The sequence below is a fragment of the Monodelphis domestica genome, chromosome 1, assembly GCF_027887165.1.
Source record: "Monodelphis domestica isolate mMonDom1 chromosome 1, mMonDom1.pri, whole genome shotgun sequence".
NCBI classification, from domain to species: domain Eukaryota; kingdom Metazoa; phylum Chordata; class Mammalia; order Didelphimorphia; family Didelphidae; genus Monodelphis; species Monodelphis domestica.
Window position 1 is genome coordinate 718,569,533 of NC_077227.1, and position 24,468 is coordinate 718,594,000.

At 47.4% G+C, this 24,468-nt stretch overlaps 1 protein-coding gene across 1 annotated transcript; it reads left to right on the forward strand.

The window, feature by feature from the left end:
* Positions 1-3,492: 3,492 nt before the first annotated feature.
* NT5DC4 (5'-nucleotidase domain containing 4) lies at positions 3,493-24,262 on the forward strand. Its single transcript, XM_007477572.2, has 18 exons — positions 3,493-3,656; positions 5,981-6,054; positions 6,909-7,026; positions 7,881-7,976; positions 8,181-8,272; positions 8,849-8,906; positions 9,976-10,069; positions 10,261-10,314; positions 10,521-10,604; positions 11,407-11,439; positions 12,913-13,020; positions 13,737-13,803; positions 14,077-14,247; positions 16,248-16,299; positions 17,820-17,880; positions 18,534-18,710; positions 19,240-19,302; positions 23,640-24,262. The coding sequence occupies exons 1-18, from the start codon at positions 3,571-3,573 to the stop codon at positions 23,694-23,696; spliced, it is 1,545 nt and encodes a 514-aa protein (XP_007477634.2). The 5' UTR covers positions 3,493-3,570; the 3' UTR covers positions 23,697-24,262.
* The last annotated feature ends 206 nt before the right edge of the window (positions 24,263-24,468 follow it).

Consider the following 24,468-nt stretch of genomic DNA (forward strand, 5'->3'; position numbering starts at 1 on the left):
TAAGTGCTTTACAGTTATTATTTATTATAATCCTCACAATAACCTTGGGAGGTAGTTAGTATATTTTTATTATCCTGATTTTACAGTTGAGGAAACTAAGGTTTGTCTAAGGTCATGAAACTAGTAAGGCTCTGAGATCAGATCTTCCTGACTCCAGACCTGGCCATTTATCCACTGGGTCATCTACCTGCCCCTAAGTACCTCTAATATCCATATATACAAAAATATTTATAACAGCTTTTTTGTGGTATCATTGAATTGAAAACTTGGGGGTGCCCATCAATTAGGGAATGGCATAGGAATGTGATGGAATATTATTATGATGGTTTCAGAGAAACCTAGGCAGACTTCTATGAACTTGATGCATAATCAAGTGATAAGAACCAAAAAAGTAAATTATACAATAATAGCAACATTGTAAACACAAACAACTTTGAAAGAGAAGAACTTTGCCCACTACAATTGCCAACCAAGATCCTAGAAGACTCAGAGTGAAACATATTACCCACCTCCTGATAGAGAAGTAAAGGATTTGATGAATTAAAAGAAATCTTTCATATATTTTTTGGACATGACCAATGAGGAAATTTGTTTTGCTTAACTATTGTGGGCAGCAAGGTAGCACAGTGGATTGTGTGCTAGACCTGCAGTCAGAAAGACTCATCTTCTTGAGTTCAAATCTCACCTCACACACTGACCCTGGGCAAGTCACTTGCCTGCCTTGGTTTCCTTATCTGTAAAACGAGCTAGAGAAGCAAAGGGCAAACCACTCTAGTATCTTTGCCAAAAAAAAAAAAAAACCTAAATGGGATATGACTGAAATGACTGAATAACAAGTGATCCACCAGGAGGACCTGGATTCAAATGTGACCTCAAATACTTCCTAGCTGTGTGACCCTGGGCAAATTATTTAAAAATTTAAAAAAATTTAAAAAAAATACTTCTGTCTTTGAATTGATAGGAAGACAGAAGGTAAAAGTTTTATGAAAAGAAAAGAAAATGACAGACCCTTTACCTCAGCAGTATGCCACCATTTATAGTTTTATTATTGTCTTTAATTATAATTTCTGGCAGTAAAGATATTCTGAACTATAGTGGGAGGGGGGAATGTTTCCTTTTGGGTCATAAGAAGTGGGAAAGGAGATAAGAATCTTAATCGAAATGAGGCACTAGCTATAGTTTTGGATATTTTCCTATATTTCCAGATGGGGGCAAAGTAATGAGCCAATTGTGACAAATTTATGGAATCTTGGATGAGAATGAGATTACATTTTAAACCTCAGAATAGACAGAGCCAAGTGGAACTCAGGCCAAGATGGGGGAGGCAGGTGAATATTGCACTTAGGACAAATTCTTAGGATCATAGATTGAGAACCTCACGGGACCTCAGAGATCATCTAGACTAATCCTTCATTTTGCAAGAAAGGAAACTGAGGTCCAAACTGCTAAGTGAATTGCCTAACATCATGGAAGAGCATAAGTGTCAGATCAGGGATTCAAACTCAAATTCTTTGGAGTTCCAACATTAGTCCCTTACTTTTGGGTTACCTGTACAACCAGTACTGGTGCATGCACAGATTGCATCTGTGTAGATAGAATCCAGTCCCCAAGCTCGTCCTATCCACATCCCATTTGGGGAGTGGATTCTATCGCCACACATCCAAATGCTTGACAGATGCAGGTTGTCTGCTTGTCAAAGTCTGGGGAGCTTGCTTCTGAGATAATCATGATGTCCAGTAATGGAAGTCTTTTGGAGAGACTTTGGAGCATACCCAGATGGATATAAAAACCTACCCTTTAACATATTTTTAGGAGAACTTAGGACATTGTCATTCTGTTTCCTAATTACTCTTTGACCCCTTCATTTGTTCATAGCATCTATTAAGAGACCCTTTTCTCCTCTGGGGCTGTGTGACCCAGTGAATACAGTTCTGGGTTCTTGTTCTTGTTTTAGGTGAAGGGATTAGAATCTCCAATATTGGGATTTTTTTTTTTAAACCCTTACCTTCCGTCTTGGAGTCAATACTGTGTATTGGCTCCAAGGCAGAAGAGTGGTAAGGGCTAGGCAATGGGGGTCAAGTGACTTGCCCAGGGTCACACAGCTGGGAAGTGTCTGAGGCCAGATTTGAACCTAGGACTTCCCGTCTCTAGGACTGACTCTCAATCCACTGAGCTACCCAGCTGCCCCTGGGAATTTTAAAAGGTCAGGAGAGAGAGAGAGAGAGAGAGAGAGAGAGAGAGAGAGAGAGAGAGAGAGAGAGAGAGAGAGAGAGAGAGAGAGAGAGAGAGAGAGAGAGAGAGAGAGAGAGAGAGAGAGAGAGAGAGAGAGAGAGAGAGAGAGAGAGAGAGAGAGAGAGAGAGAGAGAGAGAGAGAAAGAGAGAGAGAAAGAGAGAGATTGTGAGAGTGCATCTCTTTATCTTTATCTTGGCACTTGGATTTTGCTGGAAGCCTAATACCAATGCTTACAAGAACGAGGGAAGGGTAGTTGAGAAGGGGATTTATCTGTCAGTCATGCCATGTGTGGATGTGAACTTGATGGGACCAATGTTGTGTAGGAATTGAGCTAAGTTTGAGCCCATTCTCCCTAGAGCCTAGAGCACCACAAATCATGGTGGAGAAAATGTTTGTTCTTTGAAGTCTCCCTTTATAAATTATAAAGTTTATAATTTACACTAGCTTTATAAAAGCTAATTGATATAAAGTCATCAAATAGAATTGAGAGCTAGTTCCTGGCAACTAATTATGGGAAGAACATAATTGCCAAGGGTATTGGGAAAGGAGTATCCTCTCAGGGATCCCCCAAACCCTTGAGAGGGTGATGTAGTTTAATAATCTGGCTCTGGGATTGTGGGCTTGAGCATATATGCTATACTTATTTTTTTTAATCTGGAAAATTTTATTTAATTAATTAACTTAGAATATTTTCCTATGGTCCATGATGTTCTTTCCCTCCCCTCCTTCCACCCCTCCCCCATAGCCAATGAGCAATTCCACTGGGTTTTACATGTGTCATTGATCAAGACCTATTTCCATATTACTGACATTTGCACTAGGATGATCACTTAGTCTATATCCCCAATCATATCACAATCAACCCATGTATTCAAGCAGTTGTTTTTCTTCTGTGTTTCTACTCCCACAGTTCTTCCTCTGGATGTGGATAGTGTTCTTTTTCCTAAGTCTCTCAGAACTGTCCTGGATCATTTATGCTATACTTATACACCTTTGAATTGGGAACCAAGCTAACCCTTGGAGCAAAGGTGGAATACTCTCTACTGTTTTATACTCTGAGGGATCTCAGTCCCCGTTTCACTAAAGTGTCATGCTCAGAACTAAACAAAATACTCTAAATGGGAAAATGCCTTTCTCTGAGAGGTAGGGGGTGGGGGTAGAGATGGAGGGGGGTGACAGGGTGAAGGGAGGGCTTGGGTGTGGCCTTCTGAGTCACCGTTGTTGTTGTTGTTGTTGTTGTTGTTGTCCAGTTTCTGATGAGGAGCTGACCAGCTGGATCCTGCTGATAGTGTGAAGGTGGTAGGCTGAAGAGACGGTCCATTTGGTTTCGGCTAGGAATGGCTGCTCTGAACCAAGGAAAGCTCAGCCCAGAGCCTGAAAGCCCAGTCACTTCCTGGGGACTGAAGAAGGACTGGGACCAGCGGTGAGATGACAGACATCTGGGTTGAGGGTTGGGGCTGACGGAGGGGGGAATATACTCCCTACTTGGCAGGGCTACCCTTGGCTTCTCCTCACGCATCCCTCTCAAATCCACAAATATCTAGGTGAGGTCTTGCTCTCACACACAGATCCAGAAGCACATTTCCAGCATCCTTCGTCACCAGGCACAACACATTAACATCATAATAGCTTAGTTAACATACATTGACAGACATGGTGGGGTCCCAGGGATAGCTGGACTCCACACAGAGGACAGAGCTTCTAGATGGGACCCAGATCTCATGGTCGTCCTAGAGCTGAGAAGGGCCATGAAGGTTGGTGAACTTGACCTCTTCGCGTTTTGGAGGCAACTGCAATATGTTCAATCAAAAACCATTCATTCATTCCTGCTTTCCGGGAGCTTTCGTCCTCTTAGGAGAGATAAGAAGCATGTGGATGGAGGTAGGGTGGCGTAGTAGAGAGGGGACCCTAGAGAGACTACAGTAAAAATCATCAGCAGCCACAACACGGATTGGGAGATGTGAAGGAGAAAGCCAGAAGTTGTGATGGGAGGCTTGAATTCTTCAGAAGTTGTGGGGGATGGAAATGCTGCAGGTTCCTGAATTTACCTGCGGAGCAAATATTGCCTGCCATACATCCCCCTTCATCCCAGTGGCTCCAGAAAAGGCTCCTTCAAGGAGGCTGAGGAGCAAAACTGACTAAATGGAAACCAGTCACCATAAGGAACCCCGATGAGGGGCTTCTGACACTAGAAGGACAGAAAGACTAGGAGGCTCTTCTTTGATCCCCTTAGAGCCTAGGTTCTTTGGAACATCCAGAGAGGAAATGGAAGAGGTTTCTCTCTAGTCTTTGGCATATTCTTCCAGAGTCAAAAGTGCTTGAATTCAAACTCTCCAGGGTTGCCTTCCAGCCATTAGTTCTCATTAGCCAGTTTTGCCTCTCTTACTCCTTAGAGAATGTAGAGGTGTGTGTTCTACTGGGGACCAAGGTCTGAGCGAGTTCTTGTTGATCTCTTCCTAAGCAATAGAGATATTCAATGCCTCTCACCCTTTCTAGGTTGGGGAATGCTAACGATAGACTTTCCCCTTTATTAATCAATGTCTCTGTCTTGTAGCCGCCTCCCATTCCCCTCTAAGTCCTTTAGCTTTTAAGAATTATTTATTTTCAACTGTTGCCTTCCAAATAGAATCAGTGCTGTGTATTGGTTCCAAGGCAGAAGAGAGGTAAGGGCTAGGCAATGGGGGTTAAGTAACTTGCCCAGGCTCACACAGCTGGGAAATGTCTGAGGTCAGATTTGAACCCAGGACTTCCCATCTCTTGATCTGGCTCTTTATCTACTGTACCTTAGATACATCTGTCCTTTAGCTTTTGATGAAATGCCTCACTGGACAGCTCATTTTACAAAAATATAGATAGGATAAATACAAAATAAATAAATACAGGGTAGTTTGGGGTGGGAGGAGGCAGTAGCACCCAAGAGATGAGGAAGAACCTTGAGCTGGAAGGAGACGAGGGATTCTAGGAAGTGGAGATGAGGGAAGAATGCATTCAGAGGAGAGCCTTTTTGAAGGAAGACCTATCCAGATAGAGCTGGGGAATGGAATATTATGTGTAAAGAAGGAAATAAGCATTTATTAAGTGCCTACCATGAGCCAGGCGCTGTTAAGTGATATACAATTATCTTGTATAACCAGAGAAAGTAGGAATTATTACTATTCCCATTTTACAGTTAAGGAAACTAAGGTAGACTTGCTCAGGGTCAGATGGCTAGTAAGTGTCCGACACTGGATTTGAACTCAAGTTTTCTTTACTCCAGACCCAGTCGTTTATCCTTGGTGCCATCTAGCTCTAACAAGTAGGCTATTTTGGCTGGACTGTAGAATTCATGAAAGGGGGTAATGTACTTTTTTTTTTAAAGCCCTTACCTTTTGTCTTAATAATAACTCCAAGACAGAAGGACAAAGGCTAGGCAAACAGGGTTAAGTGACTTGCCCAAGGTCACACATCTAAATGGGAGGGATGTATAATAACTCTAAAAAGGTAAGTAAGAGTTGGGTTAAGAAGGGATTTAAATTCTCCAAGAGGATGTCAAGGATCCATTCATTGAAGATGACACATACTGAAATGCTTCCTCTCTCCCAAAGTCTGTGATTCACTCTACTAACATATACTCCCCGTGTATCCATGCACCATGGCTTGTTCCTGACTCATCTTTGGAGAGACTGAGATACAGAGAGGAAGCCCCCAAGACTAGAGTTGGGCTAGTCTGTGGTAACTGGACACCCACACATTTCCTCCTTCTCCTAGAATATTTGTGAACCGCAGCCTGGCCCTGGGTAAGATCAGATGTTTTGGATTCGACATGGACTACACTCTGGCTGGTAGGAGCTTGGGGGCTGTGCATGGGGGAAAGGTCATAGATTTGGAGATAAAAAGGGCCTTTCATTTTATAGAAGAAGAAATGGAGGCTCTGAAAAATTAAGGTCACCCTTGTTGTAAGTGGCACTTACTGGAATTTCAGTCCATGTTCTTGGACTCTCAGTCCAGGCTCTTTCCAAATGTGCCTTCCATTAAGTAGATGCTCAATGAACATTTCTGGGTAAATGATTGAAGCTGAGGCTTCATCTATTGGCCACAGAGAGCTAAGAAAGGAGGGTGGCCCAGGGGCCGGAAAGCTGCTCATGGAGCCAGTTCCCCTGTGACTTGAGGCAAGTCACTTAATGTCTCATGTCTCTGGTCTCTTAAGTGGTAGAGTTGCGGTACTGGTTTAGGGAGTTTCCTGATCTAGGACTTCCCTAAAACCAACTGAACAAATTATACCCACTCCCAGCTGGGTAGAGGAGTGAGTCTCAAGTGTGGTCTGGGGGACCAGCCATTTAACACAACTCTGCCATCTTGAGAGACTAGAAATCTAAGTTGAGGGGCAGAGAGAGCTGGACACTCAGAATCTTCACCTCTCCGACTGAGCCAGGAGGGAAGGGTAGAATGGTCAGTCAGTTACTAGCATTTTTTAAACCCTTACTTACTGTTTTAGTAACAACTCTAATCAGGGCTAAGTGACTTGCCCAAGGTCACACAGCTAGGAAGTCAATAGCATTTACTAAGCCCCTACTATGTGCTAGGAAGTTGAAACATACAAAGTCTGTGCTCTCTGGCCAACACTCTTGGGGAGGTCAATCTGCTGGGAGGAGGTTGCAGGGAGTAGCACAGCCTCTTCCATCCTTTCTCCTTCCAGTGTACAAATCTCCTGATTATGAGGCACTGGCATTTGAGCTGCTTCTGGAGAGGCTGGTCTGCATTGGCTACCCCCATGAGATCCTCCACTATACCTACGACCCTTCCTACCCCACCAGGTACTGTCCTTCCTTGCCTTTGGGATCCTCTTCTTCTTGGGCCTCTCAGACTCTTCGAGAGCCTGGGCTTGGAACCACAACTCTTTCTAAGGGAGATTCAGGGAGGGCCAGTGAGGTTGGTAGAAGAGCAAAAAAGAGGAAGTGTTGTGATTTGGGATGGGGAAAGAGGGAGAGTACATTTGCTGGGAAGAGCAAGGACTAGGAATATAAAGAAAAGGGACAGTTTCTAGGGAAATGGCAGGACACTGAATTTGGGGAAGGAGAGACTGAGGGATGGAGAGCAACATTGGGCTGGGGTGGGGAGAGGGATAGAGAAAGATTGTCGTATGGAGAGGAATGATGGATGTAGGGAAAGATAATGGATTTGGGGAAGAGGGACCAAATTTGGAAGAAAGAGAGGAATAATGGATTTGTGAAAGGATAGTTGTCTAGGTTTTAGGGAGGAAGCTCTGGATTTGGGGGATGGAGAGAGACCATAGATTTAGTGAAAGAGGAACTGGGTTTAAGAGTGAAAAAAAGAACAATGACTGAATTTAGGGGATGGAGAAGGATCATAGATATGGAAGAGGAAGATCTAGATTTCAGGAAGGAGGGATTGGATTTAGGGATGGAGAGGATCAAAAGTGAATGAATGGAGGCAGGGAGGGACAGTGGCATTGGGAGGAAGAAGCGAAGGGGACAGGGAGTAGAGCTGGCCTTGGAGGAAAGAGTTGAGACTTTTAGCTTTGTCCTCAGGCCAGCTTCTCCAGTTTCACTTTCTCCATTTAGGACTGGTGGGTCTGGCTGCTCCAGATCCTGTCCTTTCTTTTGTTCTCCTTTTTCTCTTTCTCCATCTCTTTCCTTTGTCCTGACAGGGGTCTAGTCTTTGATGTACTCTATGGCAACCTGTTGAAAGTGGACACCCATGGGAACGTGTTGCTGGCTACTCATGGCTTCTCCTTCCTTACTGAGTATGTGTTGGGTGGAGCCTGTGGAGGTCTTGGGATGTAGGGATGAAGCCAAGGTGTAGATTGAGGAGAGCACGGGTGTGAAGGATGGATGATGATGGGGGAAGTCATCCTTCCTTCATGCTAAGATGTGGAGAGCTCATTGGGTTTGGGGAGAGCAGCTGGATATCTGCTCCATTCGATCCTCTATTTCCTCCTCCACTCCAGGGCTGAAATCTGGAGTTTGTACCCCAGCAAGTTCATTCATCGAGATGACATCCAAAGATTCCACATTCTCAATACCCTCTTCAACCTTCCAGGTGAGTGGGTACAGGAACAAACAAAGGCACGGATCAGCCAGTCAACAAGCTTGCTACCAAGCCAGTCTCTGGGTTGCACTGAGGCACACACAGTCAAAAAGGAAGCCAACTTTACTTTCTGGGAGTTCAGAGGGGTGGTAGCGGGCAGATTCAGATGAGAAGGGGGTAGGGAAAACCAGAACAGGGAGAATAGTCAAGAGAAGAAGGAGGGATCCAGAGAGAGCTGGGGAATCAGGAGAGAAGGAGATGGAGGTTTGGGAGGAGCTAGAGAAGTCAGAAGAGGCTGGGGAGGGGGCTAGTGAGAGCAAAGAGAGTGAACACTCAGTCCTTCAACAAGCATGGATTATATGCTTACTGTATGCCTAGCACTGAGGAAGATTCGAGTAAGGCTCGTATGGCAAATTTAAGGTGGGGTGGCCTGCTTCCTTCCTGTTTTTGAGTTCCCCCTAGATGTCTTTTCTTTTTTTCTGCCTTTGATCCCAGCTGGGGCCTGCCTCCTCATCTCTCCCAGGGGTGAGTGGGGGCTCTGCTCAAGGGCTCCCCAATACAACTGCTTCCTCTGTGCTCCCTTTGCAGAAACATACCTCTATGCCTGCCTAGTGGACTTTTTTACCAACTGCTCCAGATACATTAAGTAAGTGTTCAAACCTCCAATCTGGTCTTTGCCCTTGGTGATCCTCAAGCTGGATCACTGAAGGACCATCCTCTGGGCCTCATGCCTCAACTCTGATCAGGATAATGCTGCCCTTAGGGGGCAGCTGGGTGGCTCAGTGGATAGAGCCAGGCCTGAGATGATGGTCCTGGGTCCAAATCTGGCCTCAGGCACTTCCCAGCTGGGTGACCCTGGGCAAGTCACTTAACCCCCATTGCCCAGTCCTTACCACTCTTCTGCCTGGAACCCACACATGGTATTGTTCTGATTCTAAGACACAAGGTAAAGTTTGGAGTGTGGTCCACTATGATGTGCAAGACACAGGCATGGTAGCATGGGATGCCCCACAGGATGTAGCCTGCACTCTAACCCATGATGCCTTCCATGGTGTACCTGGAATAGAATGGTATAATTCACATTGTGGTGGTGGGAAGCCCCTTTCCCTCACATCTTTCTAGAAGAAGTTAGAGACTTCCAGCCTCCTCCTCATTTCCTTTTTATAGTCACCAGTACCATGATTCTAGAGCTGGTCCAGAGCCTCTGATCCCATCCCCAGAAGGTGGCAGAGGCAGGACCTGAACTCTGAGGATCATGGGATCATTGATGGGGAGCTGAAAGAGACCTCTGAGGCCGTCTAGTTCACCCCCTTCATTTTACAAATGGGAAAAAGGAGGCCCGGGAGGTTGTGACTTGTCCAAGGTCATGTGGCTAAGTCCAAGTCAACAAATTTTTATTAAGTGGCTCCCTGGTGCCCAGCATTGTGCTAAATGCCAGGGATACAGATAAAAGGAAGATGGTCCCTGCCCTCAAGGGCAGACACCACATACAACCTGGCAAGCCTTAGAGGTGGGATTTGCACTTATTTGTTCTGGGATTCCAGATGTTATAAGGAAATGAGAAGAAGCAGGAAGGTTCCAGAATTCTAGGAGAGTGACAGGGTGCTCTATACCACCAAGTATCATCTAGTTCGTTATTTCACAGAGTCCGTAGTTTCCCCTGTAGGACGTGGTCGGTCTGTCACCCTTGTCTTCCTTCTCCCTCGTTTTCCCAGCTGCGACACAGGCTACCAGCATGGGAACCTCTTCATGTCCTTTCGGAGCCTTTTCCAGGATGTGTCTGATGCCATGGACAACGTCCACCTGTTGGTGAGCAGCCCCTGTCCTCCCTTCTGACCTGGGATCCTTGCCATGCTTCTGAGGACCCAGAGCATCCTCTTCCCTCAAATCTTCTCCACTAGGCTCCAGCATCTCTTCTGAAGAAGAGTCTAGCCTGGGCTCTCCCTGCCCTCCCTCCGCCATCCCTCCTTCCCCAAACACATCTGCAGTCTCCTTTTCAGGGCTGCCTGAAGGAGAAGACCTTGGAGAATTTGGAGAAATATGTGGAGAAGGACGTGAGTGTTGGCTCCTCCATTCTCATTCATTTTTCTGGAGGTGGCTGTGGAGGGTGGGTAGAGGGAGTCTTTCTCCTCAATGCTCAGGACTGGCATGCCCATCCTGGGCTCTGATCTCTGGACTGAGGAGGCTGAAGTCTACCGATGGGGGCTCCAGGGTGGTGCTGGAAGCCTCATCCTCTACACTCACTCATCTCTCTGCCCAGGCTCGCATTCCTCTCCTACTGGGGAAGATGAAAGAAGTTGGGAAAGTGTTTCTGGCTACCAATAGTAACTACAACTACACCAACGTGAGTACTGACTGCGGCCGGGCAGAGGGATAATAATTGTTCACTTGTTTCCATTTGGTCTGATTCTTCATGACCCTGTTTGCGATTTTCTTGGAAAAAAGATACTGTCATGGCTTGCCATTTCCTTCTTCACTTTATAGATAAGGAAACTGAGGCCAATAGGGTTGAGTGACTTACCCAGGGTCACACATTCAATAAGTGTCTGAGCCTGGATTTGAATTCAGAAAGATGAGTCTTCCTGCTGCCAGGCTTGGTGCTTTTTCCACTGAGCCGCCTAGCTGGCTACTCTCAGAAGATGCTTACCACCCACCCTCTCAGCCATCAATGGGCTCCTGGGAAAGGGGTCCAAGAGGTGCATGTGTGAGTTGGTTGGTGTGTTTATTTCTGCATCAGTAGGCATGTGTGTGCAAGTGCTGCCAGGAGTGGAAGAGCCAAATGAGGAAACTGAGGTCACCTAGTTTAATCTCCTCATTTTACTGATGGGGAAACTGAGGCTTAGAGAAGGTCACTTCCTAGTGAACTCAGAATGTTTGACTCCAATTCTAAGGCTCTTTCTACCGCGTGAGCACTCTGGGACTCAATACCAGCTCTCGAGACCCCCACTGCCCAGGGTAGCTGGGAGGGATGAGCTTTGTAAAACTTATGACCAAGGTGGCTCCCTCTTGGCCTCAGTTTCCTTTTTGTGAGATTAAGGTGGTCTCTTAGAGGCGCTTTCTTGGGCAGTGGTGGTGGTGGGTCTGGGCTCCCTGTAGACACCGGGTTTGACCTTGGCACCCTGATCTTGCCTCCTGTCCCCTTCTAGGCGATCATGACCTATCTGTTTGACTGCGGCCAGGTGAGTGCTTCGTGCCTGCTGGGGCTGGGGCTGGGGCTGGTTGTGTGTGTGGCTGCGGCCAGGGACTTCTCTGTGCTCATGGGTGACTGGCCAGGGTGAAAGTCCTTCCAAGGGGAGGGACGGCTCACCAATAGGTGGTCCCCTGCTTCCCCCCCTCCTGGCTGGAAAGACGGAGAAGCATCTGAGGGCTGTTAGCATATGGTGGGGGGCAGCCCAGGGTGAGGAGTCTTCTGGGGGAAGACTCCATGAAGGATAGGGTTCAAGTGCAACATCGCTGGCCCTGGCGTCAGGGGGCCTGAGTCCAAAACCTAGCCCTGCCCCCTGCTACCTGGGTGACCTTGGGTCAGTCACTTGCCCCCCCCATTTCCTCCTCTGTAAAATGAGGGGGGCTGGTGGATTAGAGGGTCTCTGAGACTGAGGATTCTATCCTTCTCCCTCTCTGCCAGGCCATAGGGAAGAAGCCTGGTGGAGGAACAGCCTATAACATAGCAATAATTGCTATCAGGCTCTACCACCTCCAGGATCCCCTAAATTCCAGCAGGGTGAGGCACCAGGCCAGGGGAGGAGGACTATCGCCCTCACTTCCTCCAGGGCTGCTGAGTGCAAGGTCTGAAAACTGATGGGAGAGACCGTGGGACTGTGACTGGCCTTGTGGCCGTGGGTGTATGACCGTGTGCTTAGCTGGGTGTGTCCGTCTGTTCCTGCCTGGGAGAGTGAATGATGGGGACATAATAATGCATTCAAGGTCATCCAAAGGAGCCTAGGTTTGGAGCTGGAAGGGGCCTTAGCAACCCTCTCCCCATCCCCATTTTTCAGATGAGGAAACTGAGGTCGCCTAGTTTAATCTCCTCATTTTACTGATGGGGAAACTGAGGCCTAGAGAAGGTCACTTCCTAGTGAACTCAGAATGTTTGACTCTACCACCTAAGCACTGAGTATCTTATCTATTGAATGAGAATACCAGCCCTCAAGATCCCCACTGCCCAGGGTAGCTGTGAGGGATGAGCTTTGTAAAACTTATGACCAAGGGTCAGTTGGGTGACTCAGTAGATAAAGATCTAGTCCTGCAGACAAGGAGGTCCTGGGTTCAAATATGGCCTCAGACACTTCCCTGATGGGTGACCCTGAGCAAGTCACTTGACCCCCATTGCCTAGCCCTTACCACTCTCCTGCCTTGGAACCAATACACAGTATTAATTCTAAGACAGAAGGTAAGGGTTTAAAAAACAAAAAAACTAAGCAAAAAACCTTAAGGTGGGTTATTTGGGTGATAGCACAGACCCAAAGTGTGTTAGCATGGACTTCATGGACCTATCCAGAAGCAGAGAATTCATGTCAGAACTCCTGATCCTAGGTCAGTAGCAGAATCTTGGGACTGAATTAAAATTGTGTGTGTGTGTGTGTGTGTGTGTGTGTGTGTGTGTATTTCTGAGCTCTTTGGGTCTTGGACCCCCATCTTGCTCCTTTATGTAGGTGGAAGCTTTGGCTCGGCCCTGGCAATCCTATTTTGACCTAATTGTGGTGGACACACAGAAACCACGCTTCTTTGCAGAAGGAACAGTCCTGAGACAGGTCAACACGGTAATGATGTGGGGAAAGGAGAGGGTATTGAGGTGGGCGAAGGGAGGATGACTGTCCACAGTGGCCCTCAACCAAGGAATAATGGCCATGTCCTCTTTTGGAGCAGCCTTGGTTCTGTGCTAGAGATCTCAAAGGCTGCTGAAGCCTGATCTAGCCCTCCTGCTTGGTGGGCTCTGGCATACTGTTTTGGGGGAGAGCGGGGTACGGCTGAGAAGTTGGAGCCTTCCAGTCTCCCCATCTTCTCTCCGGGACTTGTAGCTGAGGCTACCCTTAGTTCTCTCTCTTTTGTTTTCTTTGAATTAAATTTCTTTTCAACTCATAAGCATTCAGTCATGCCTGACTTTTTGTGACCCCATTAGGGGTTTTGGGGGCAAAGATCCTGGAGTGATTTGCCATTTCCTTCTCCATTGATAGGCTAAGTCCATATGGACCCTGAAGCCTCCCCCTCTTGGGCAGGAGGTGGGTAACCAGCTTCATTATGAGTCCTCTGAAATTGTGGTTGATTAGAATTCTCAAGTCCTTCAAAGTTGCTTGTTTATACAATCGTTTCCAGGTTCTGCTCTCTTTCTTTGCATCCGTTCCTATGTCTTAATGATTTTCCATGACGTCCATATCCTACATTTGAGACTTACCCAACCTCTTATCTGGAAAAAAAGGCTTCTCTTTGCTCGGGTCTTGGGACTCCTGGCTCTAACCTGTAATCTAATCTGTATTAGGACTCAGGGAAGCTACGCATTGGAACGTACACGGGGCCCCACCAACACTGCGCTGTCTACTCTGGAGGTGAGAGTTCCCCACGAGCCTCGAGTTCCCTCTTTCCTCTCCTTAGACACCGCCCCAAGGCTTCTGCTCAAATCTTCTTGGTTGGGGGGACTCATCTCTCCCACCTACCTGTTCAGGGAATTCAGAGCTTTAGGGAATCCCCGTAAGTTTCCAGAGAAATGACACCATGGTCCTAACGTACCCTTTGGCCACTCCATTGGCCCCAGGGGAGAGAGGTGCTGTGGGGATGTGGGGGGTGAGGGGGTGACCTCTGCTCTTTCTTTTGGAAACCAGGCTCATCCGATGTAGTATGTGAGCTGCTTGGAGTGAGGGGGAAAGACATCCTGTACATTGGGGACCACATCTTTGGCGACATCCTCAAGTCCAAGAAGCGGCAGGGCTGGCGTACCTTCCTCGTGGTGCCCGAGCTGGCTCGGGAGTTGGCTGTCTGGGCTCAGGAGAATGGTGGGCAGAACTGGAGAAGGAAGATGGGGAGGAGAGAGGGAGAGGACAGAGCGCTGAGCATTATGGGACAGGGTGGAGGTTGGGAATCATCTCCGGAGAGAGGCCCCAGGACTAGAGGAGGCTGAGGGCAGACTGGTGAGGTCAGGGTCAGCATGGCAAAGGACTGAAGTGTTTCGTTTCCCTGACACAAAGGGAAGGACTCAGAGTACTCTGAGGGCTGATTTTATGGTTCATCCAGGAACTATTTTCACTAGGAAAAAGGTGAAGAATTGAACAGGAGACTGAAAACAGGCCATTCCAGGACTGAGTGTAGTCATTACTCACCTCCTCGTGGCTCCCCTAAGCCCAGTGGACTCTGGTGGAAATTTACTATTTCTGCAACCAGAAGGAGAAAAAAGTTCCTATACAGTTCAATCCAATAAGCCTTTACCAAATTGTAAATGGGATTGATAGCTATTGCTTTGGCATCATCTTTTGCCAGTCTCTGTCTGTCTGTCTGTCTGTCTGTCTCTGTCTGTCTGTCTCTCCTCTCCCTCTGTCTGTCTGTCTCTCCTCTCCCTCTGTCTGTCTGTCTCTGTCTGTCTCTCTCCTCTCCCTTTTTGTCTGTCTGTCTGTCTGTCTCTCTCCTCTCCCCCATCTCTGTTTCTCTCTCTGTCTGTCTCTCTCCTCTCTGTCTGTCTCTCTCTTTCCTCTTCCTCTCTGTCTGTCTGTCTGTCTGTCTGTCTGTCTGTCTGTCTGTCTCTCCTCTCCCTCTGTCTGTCTGTTTCTCTCTCTCTCCTCTCCCCCATTTCTGTTTCTCTCTCTGTCTGTCTCTCTCCTCTCTCTCTGTCTGTCTCTCTCTTTCCTCTTCCTCTCTGTCTGTCTGTCTGTTTCTCTCTGTCTCTCTGTCTCTCCTCTCTCTCTGTCTCTGTCTCTCTCTGTCTCTGTCTGTCTGTCTGTCTCTCCTTAACGTGCCCTGAGAGAGTTATGGAACCTCTCCCTTGGAGGGGTTATGGGTAGATTTCAGGGAGGCTATGAACTTGGATGGGGAAAAAAGAGTGATAGTACCTTTTTTTTTTCACTAAGCTCTAATTAGAAAATTGGCATTTCCTTCAATGATTTAATACTGGAGAAGGAAATAGCAAATCACTGCAGCAGGCTTGCTAAGAAAGCCCCATGGGCGTAGCCCAGAGGGTCATCAGGAGTAGGACCCAACTGAAGACCCAACTACCAAAATAAATCAAGGATTTAAAGAATTATTTTGAGGGCCCCACAAGCCTTGCCATACTGCCGAAGGGGTCCAGGCTGCAGAAAAGGTGAAGAACTCCTGCTTTAAGCTAAAGAAGAGGAAAAAAAGGAACAGTTGAGACAATTTAATGAGCACATCCTCTAAATGAGTCGGGTCCAGTTGCATGGTCTCTGAGGTCCTTTCCAATATCAAGTATATGATTCTATGTGACTGACTTTTACATTTACTCTGCCTCAAGGCAGTGAGTAGCAAATGGGCTCCAGCCTCAGCCTTCATGAGAATAAAGTGGTTGGTGGAAGGATAGGGATCAGATCTGAAGAAGATCCCGGGTACATAGTGGTCTGTAAGCGTAAGAGTGGCTGACTATGCCTCATTAAGAAAAGCAAAGGAGATCTTGGTCTCTATTCGAGGGATAACTTCGAGGCATACGAAGGGAAGAGCTCTTAGTACTAGCGACTTGCACATCTATAGTATAGGGTTCCGTTCTGGGCAGCACCCTTTAAAAGGGACAGGGATAAGCTGGTAGGCGTGCAGGGGAGGACAAGTTGCATGGTGAGGGGCCTGGAGTCCAGCGCCACAGGAGGACTAGTGGAAGGCCCTGGGTGGACAGGAGGGATTCAGATAGGGGTTGATCTGCTGCCAAAGTCTCTTCCAACTCTTCAAGTCAGAGATTTGATCATTCTATTGCGAGCAGAGTAGGACTGGGAGCCAAGGGGGCTCTGGGGGACAGCTGAGAGCCTCAACTGCCTCCTTCTGCTTCCTTGTTTCCTAGAGCTATTTGAGGAGCTGCAGAAACTGGAGGTGTCTTTGGCTGAGCTGTACCAGTGAGTGAGCCCCAGGCTCAGGCTCTTGTGGGGAGGGAGGTAGACTGAATGGTGGGGGGAATGAGGGGCTGAAGGGATTCAAGGGGTAGAACCTGGGGTTCGAGTCTCCTGGGGATGCCCTGCATTGCCCTGAGCTTGTCACAACTCATGTCCAATTTTAAGGAAGATCTGTATGGTTGTGATGTGTGTATCTATCTGTGGGGTGTGTGTGTGTGTGTGTGTGTGTGAAAGAGAGAGAGACAGAGAGAGACACAGAGAGAAAGACAGAGACAGACAGACAGAGACAGAGAGATACAGAGAGAGACACAGAGAGATAGACAGAGACAGAGAGACATTGACAGAGAGAGAGACAGAGAAAGACAGAGACAGAGACAGAGAGACAGAAACAGAGACAGAGAGAGAGACAGAGACAGAGAGAGAGACAGAGACAGAGACAGACAGAGACAGAGAGAGAGAGACAGAGACAGACGGAGACAGAGACAGAGAGACAGAGACACAGACAGAGACAGACAGAGAGACAGAGACAGACGGAGACAGAGACAGAGAGACAGAGACACAGACAGAGACAGACAGAGAGACAGAGACAGAGAAACAGAGACAGAGACAGAGAGAGAGACAGAGACAGAGACAGACAGAGACAGAGAGATCTGGCCAGTTATTCACAAGCCATGAGCTCAGGCTGTGGAACTCCAGCTCTGTCCTCCTCTCACTGTGGGCAGTCCCGCGAGCCCTCCGTCCTTTCCTCTCCACGCGCACTGGTGTATACGTGAGGGAGGGGAGGTTGGAGCAGGCCCCAGCAGGCCCCATCCCGGCCGGCCTTCCTAAGGCCAGGGAGGAGCCGAGCATTTCCTTTGTGCAGAGACATCCCAGATGAGGAAACTCCCCTCCAGGGCCGGCTGGCATCTTCTTGCCACTGGAGAGTCATAGCAGAGATTCTTAAGCGGGGGTCAGCTTGGGGGGAGATCCCGCCTTTCTTCCCGTCACCTCTAGCTGGAATGGAGCAACCCCTCTAATTCGGACGGGGCTAAACGTCCGGGATGCAGCTGGCAGAGGCGCCTCTCTAGCCGCTCACCCAGTGGGTCCGGGACCCAAGAAAGGCTGCGAGCGCCCTGGTAGAGAGCGGCTAGGCGGTTGGCCCCACGGTGTCACCGGCCGAGGCTCGTCCTCCAGCAGGGACCCTCCCCCAGGTTTTCCTGGTTCAGAGGCCTGATCTCTCCCCCTACTTCACTGCACAGATCCAGGCAATGATGACAAAAGCTGACATTTTTCCGGCCTCCGGAGCCTCGGGAAACCCTTTCCCTACAGTGTCTCATTTGGGTCTCACAACAGCCCTGGGAGGCGGGGATGTCTCGTGTGATCCCCAATTTACAGATGAGAAAACGGAGTCTCCGGGTTGAAGGGAAGAATTCTCTGCTCCGCCCGGGACTGGAAAAGGCTAGGGGAGGGGATGGGGATGGGGGGCGCCACTGAGGAGCGGCCTGGAGACCTTGGGTCACTCACTGCCCTTCATTCCTGCTCAGGCGCATGGACAGGAGGAGCTGCGGGCTGGAGGACATCGGCTCCACCAAGAGAGAGATTCAGGTAACGCTTGTGGAGGGGCCGGAGGGAGGCGGGGAGCGGCCGGTCCCCGAAGCTTTCCCTTCTCCGCCCAGGTCAGGAGATGGGGCTGAAGAGCAGAGCGAGGCTGCCACTTGCCTCTCCTTGACCGCCAGTACCCTCTGCTGGCTCGAGGGCCAAACAGCTCCGAGCCGGCTTCTTTTTTTTCTAAATCCGTCCCGTCTGCCTTAGTAGCAAGGACGGGGCTTGCCCAGGGTCACCCCGCTAGGAGGTCTCCGAGGTCCCACTGGAACCCAGGACCTCCCGCCTCTGGCCCTGCTTCTCCATCCAGCGAGCCCCCTCGCTGCCCCAGACGCCTTCTGCCATTCTCTCCAGCTCTTCCCACCCTCCCACCATCAGCGCTGGTGGGCGCGGGCTTGGGAGGGCAGAACCGGAGCCCTCGGGAAGGCGAGACTTCAAATGTGATCTCAGCATCCCGGGTCCCTCCGCTGCTCCTTCTGACCTGCCTGAAAACAATGAGGGGGGGCGGGCGGCCAGGGACGCCAGAGGAGGCTGCGGGGGGGGGGGAGGGCGGCGGCCGGGGACGCCAGAGGAGGCTGGGGGGGGGGGAGGCGCGGCCGGGGACGCCTCCAGAGGAGGCTGGGGGACGTCTCAGCCGCCCCGTCTCTCCTGCCCAGAGGGTGAGTCGGGAGATGGACCTCTGCTATGGCAAGATGGGGAGCCTGTTCCGCTGCGGCTTCCGCCAGACCTTGTTTGCCAGCCAGCTGATGCGCTACGCGGATCTCTACTCCTCGTCCGTCCTTAACCTGCTGCACTACCCACTGAGCTGCCTGTTCGGGGCTGCGCCAGTGCTGGTGGGTGACCCTGAGGACAGCCTCCATTTCGACCCCGGGGATCCCTGGGGGAGAAAATGGCGGACAGTGGAAGGGGCTTGGGATGCTGGTAGGGGAGATGAGGGAATCCAATGAAATGGCAGCTAGGGGAGGCAGTAGCTAGGGCGCTGAGTTCAAATGTGGCCTCATTAACTGTGCCACCCTGGGCAAGTCACTTAACCCTGTTGGCCTCGGTTTCCTCATCTTAAGTCATGAGAAATTGGAGAAGGAAACGGCAAGCCATCCCAGTATGCTTGCCAAGGAAACCCCAAATGGGGTCTAGAAGAGTTGACGTGACCCGACTGGACGGCATCACCAGCAGCTCACGCTTTCCTTCCTCTCGCGGTGGCCTCTCCCCGCCACACCAGGACCTTCTCGGGCTCTCCCCTCCTCCACGGTGTCGTTGGGCGACTCCTTGGTGGACGTGGCGGCCGTGGGGGCTCACTCCCATGACCGAGGCTCCCTGGACCCCCCCCCCCCCATCCTCCCATCTTCCTTTTCCTTCCTGTAGATGCCGCACGAGTCGGCGGTGGAGCTGGAGAGGGGCCGTGGAGACCCCGTGAAGGGCCACAGGGTGAGTCGCCGGGCTCCCGGCATCTCTGGTGGGGGAGCTGAGGAAGGAGCTGGGCCGGGGGAGAGGAAGACGCTGGGAACCAGACTGTGCTGCTTCTCTCCCTAGCGCGGACGTGGCCCCGAAGGCTGGGTTGGTCTTGCGGGAGGAGCCTGGATGGCTCAGGAGGGACGTAGGATTGGCTCGGGGGGCCACAAGACCCCGTCTGTCATCTCAAAAGTGCCCCTCCCCCTCTCCTCGGGTAATGAGCGACTGTCTGACTGGGATGGCAGAGAAGAGACAGTCAATCCTTTGAATGGTTAATTAGTAACAGAATTAAGCTGGGTGTTAATCTAATGACTGAATCCAAATTTAATTTCAATCATTTAAAATACACGAGTTATCATATTTATACGGTTCATGTAATCTGGAAGAAAGAAACAAAATCATTTTAGAAAATGGATCAGTAGAGAATAAACTTGGCCCGTTGGAGCTGGAAAGACCTCAAGGACAGACAGGCCCCCGCGAGGAAGGAGCTTCCACGGGGTCAGAGAGGAAAGACATTCCCAAATGGGCTCGAGTGGGTTTGGCCTCTGGCTGCTGACACCAAGGGGGCCGCGCCATCTCCTGGGGAAACGTGCTTCTGCCTCCCCCCACGGACCACCCCTCGTGCTTGTGGCCCCTGGATGCACAGAGGAGGTTCAAATCCCACCTCTGCCAGGCAGCCCTGGACAAGTCACTCACACACTCTATGCTTTCCCATCTTCTTTTTTAACCTAATTTTTGAGCTAGCACAATTATGATCAAATTAGCTGAGGGCATCCAGGTGGCACTGTGGAGAGAGCCTCGGTCTGGAATCAGGAAGACTCACTTTGTGAGTTCAAATCTGGCCTTGGGCATTTATTGGGCAAGTCTCTTAACTCGTATTTGTCGTGGTTCCTCCATCATCTGTAAAATGGGTACAGGAGAAGGCAATGGCAGGCCACGGCAGTATTTTTGCCAAGAAAATCCCAGATAGGGCCATGACGAGTCAGGCATGATGGATGCGATGGAACAGTATTGAAGTATTTCCAGTTTGGAAAGAGAGAAGCCTGAATTGGCAGTTTCCCCCATGTTCTTCCACATAATGCCTCTACCCCAAGAAGATAACATTCGAGGTAGTATTTATGAGAATGTTGAACAAGGAAAGGGCATATTTTAATGTTAAAAACATATTTTGAAGATAAAATATTTTATAAAATATTTAATATTTATTTCATAAAATATATTTATGTATATTACATAATAACAACAGAGTAATAGTTTATGATGCAAAAATATGTCAAAGCCTATTTTAATATGTTAAAACATATTTTGAAGATAAAATATTTAATATTTATCTTATAAAATATATTTCTGTGTATTACATAATAACAATAGAATAATAGTTTATGATGCAAAAATATGTTAAAGCCTATTTTAACATGTTAAAAACATATTTTGAAGATAAAATATTTTATATTTATTTCATAAAATATATTTATGTATATTATATAATAACAACAGAGTAATAGTTTATGATGCAAAATATGTCAAAGCCTATTTTAATATGTTAAAACATATTTTGAAGATAAAATATTTAATATTTATTTTATAAAATATATTTATGTGTATTACATAATAACAACAGAGTAATAGTTTATGATGCAAAAATATGTCAAAGCCTATTTTAATATGTTAAAATACAGTTTGGGGTTAACATCCCAAAGCAGAGCTCACTGGTCAGTGGTCTGTTCCTTCCCTGACCGCTCCCTTCCATGGTTTTCCTGGAGTCACCAAAGGGGTCTCCCCGCCAGGGAAGGCTCAGCATGGCTTTGGAGATGGATGGAGGGAAGCCTGGTCCTTCCCGGGCTCCCGAGCCGTAGCCATCGCAGGTGGAGAGAAAGACGACGTTCTCAAAAGCCTTATTTCGTTTCCAAATGAAAGGCTTTGCGTCCTCTATCTTATATCTGTCGTCAAATAGGGAAATTTGCAAAGGGTTTTGAGCTGAAGGAAATATGATTTCTTAATATATATATAATTCTATATTATATGTTTATAAACAATAATAAATATAATGTATATTTACATTTAAACCCTTATCTTCTGCCTGAGAATCAATGCTGTGTATTGCTTCCAAGGCAGAAGAGCAGTAAGGGCTAGGCAGTGGGGGTTAAGTGACTTGCCCAGGGTCACCCAGCTAGGAGATTTCTGAGGCTAGATTTGCCTGTCTCTAGACCTGACTCAACCCACTGAGCCATCTAGCGGCCTCCTATTTCTTAATATTTTGAAGGAAACTGAGAAGGAGGTTTTAAACTTTTCCCCACATCCTCCAATAATGCATGAGATGCTGTGGCTGGTAGAGGCGCTCTGTGTGGTCGAGGCCACCCACATCGGTCAGTCGCTACCCCTGATCCTGCCTTCTCAAGGAAATCTAGGCAAATGCTCCTTTCCCCACGGCTAACGTGGAGAGAAGGATCTCGTGGCACAAGACTACCTTCTGGGGTCAGAGGGAGACGCTTTCCACAGGCTCGAAAATCCATTTGAAATTTTTTGGCTTTTGAGTTCTCCCTGCAAAGTTGAATTTTTTACTTGTTTTCACTTTAAAAAAGAAATGATGTCTATTTATGGGATTAAAGACTAAAATGTCGGTATTGTACAATAGTACATGTATATTTGATGCATTTCTGAGTTTTTAGGCTTTTTTCTGGGGGGCTTCCAGCTTTGGTACCCCCCCACCCTCCGCTTTCCCTTTTAATTTCTTATGAAACCACGGCGGAGAATGTTGGGATGTGGAAAGGATACCTGCAAATACATCCTCAGGGCCGAGGCTGGACGCACGCCTTGGCAGTTTCTTGGCCTCCGGCCTCTGGCCCTTGCGTTCGGGATGATCTTTGCAAGGACCAAGAAATACTGACAAGAAGGGAGACGCTGTAGGAGCAGCCTTGGAAGCTCCTGCAATCCGTGTTTGGTTCTTTCCAAAGCAGATCCAATGTTAGGATGTCTATTTTACAGGTTAATCTCGACTCTGGTAGGCTGATAGTATTTTGCCAGACAATGTCATTGTTTCAGCAAATGATTTATTTGTGACCTGCAATGGGCTAGGTATATTATGGGCAATTTGATTTCAACAAACAAACATTCACGGTTAATTATTAATATTAATATAATAGAATTATTAATATAAAATATATATTAATATAATTATACATAGTTGTATATAATATAATAATAATATAAAAATTATACCAGCCATAATTTAATTATATTAATTATAACAATATAATATATCATATCAATATATCATATTAATATATCAACTATACTAATCTAATATATTATATTAATATTTTTATCATCTTAATATAATATATTATGGTAATATAATGATTATATTAATATTATACAATATACTGTGTAATTAATTGAATAAATGAATATATTAACAAATATAATATATAATAATGATAGATTAATTATCTATACATAATTAAGTACTTACTGTGTGCTAAGCTCATGAGATAGAAAGACAAAAATATTCAACTGATCCTGCCCTCAAGGAATTTCCATTTGGGTGTGGAGAAACATACCACAGACAAGTCAATATGAAGTAGATGCCAAATAACTCTGGGATGAGAGGGGACAGCACCTGGGGTGGAGGTGTCAGGGTCAGGAAAATCCTCTTATCTGAAGGGATTTTGATTCAGGACTTGGAGGAACTCAGATATTATGAAAGAAGGAGGTAAGTGAGGAGGAACTGAGCAGGGAGAGTGTTTCAGGGAGCTTCCAGAGAGGTCCTGATATTTCTCTTAACATTCCTTAGATAGAAGGGACTGCATCTTGTTCACCTTATAGAACCTTATACTCAGTTCTGGCCTCAGGCTCTTCCTAGCTGTGTGACCCTGGACAAGTCACTTAACCCCCTTTGCCTAGCTCTTACCACTCTTCTGCCTTGGAACAAACACACAGTATTGGGTTAAAAAAAAAAGAACCATATAAAGTTTCGCCTCTCTTTTCTCTCCCTTCCCCAGTGAGTTTAAGTGAGCTGTTCAAATTGACACATAATTGAATTCCCTCAGTGTCCATCCAGTACAGAGCTTGGCAGATGACAGACCGACGGACAGACTGACCTGTGATTTCAGTGGTCTCTGGGGAACTTTCCTGACTGCAGACCAATTCTTGTTTTTGCCACTTATAAAACTGCCCAGAAAAAACTTAAGGGGCCCGTCTGGGGTTATGTAGACAGTATATATGTACCAGAGGCACCATCAATATTTATGAAATGAAATGGAATCTTCCAGATGGGAGTTTGACAATATCCTGTTTTCTTTGTTTCTTATCAGAATATGAAAAACGTTCTGCAGGGATTCATGGAGGGCCACGAGGGTGATGAGGTGTGAGACTCCTTGGGGAGGCCTGAACCGTCCTACCAAAACCATGTCCCAGGATCCCCTCGCCTGAAGCATTTTGGGTCTTGTTTTCAGATCCTGGGAGAGTTTCGAAGGAGGTGGGGAAGAGAAGTCAAATTAATTCAGTTTATTTTAGCAAGCGTTTATGCAACATCTTCTGTGTGCCCATCAGTGTGCTAGACACTGAGAAAGTAAAAAGCAAAACAGATCCAACCCCAAGAAGTTTATATTCTACTGGGGATGGGGGGTAACGATTTGTACAAGGATAATAAGCCAATACAAAATATAGGTAAAATAAATACAGAGTATTGGGGAGGGGACGCACTCACAACTGGGGGAATCTCGTCAGAAAGACTCTTGGGCATGAGCTGAAGGACTAGTTTGTTTCTATTTCTGGACATTTATTTCCTCTATAATTGCTGTTAGGAATGATATTATATGGTTTGCTATCTGCTCTTTCTAGATCATTATTAAAGACATTGGATGAAACACTCTAACAATAATATTTTTGACTCGATCAAATAAAACCATAATCATTTTGAACTTTAGAATCCTAACTCGTGACTGACTTGGGAAGCATTTCTTTGGGGAAACTGGGGTGGGAGTGGGGCAGTTCAGTGGACCGCAAACTCAACGTGAGTCAATAGCGTGAAATTGTCTGTTAGGAAGAGGCTTGGGAACATGGTGGGCAGTGCTGGATTGGCAAGCCTGGAAAACTGACCGTGAAAATGTGGGTTTCAAGACTGTGAATTGCCAAAAAGAT

Coding starts and splice junctions, on each gene's coding strand:
- NT5DC4 (XM_007477572.2), top strand. CDS start 3,571: ATGGCTGCTCTGAACCAAGGAAAGCTCAGCCCAGAGCCTGAAAGCCCA. Junction 10,315..10,520: donor AGAAATATGTGGAGAAGGAC/GTGAGTGTTGGC, acceptor CTCTCTGCCCAG/GCTCGCATTCCTCTCCTACT. Junction 18,711..19,239: donor TCGGGGCTGCGCCAGTGCTG/GTGGGTGACCCT, acceptor TCCTTCCTGTAG/ATGCCGCACGAGTCGGCGGT.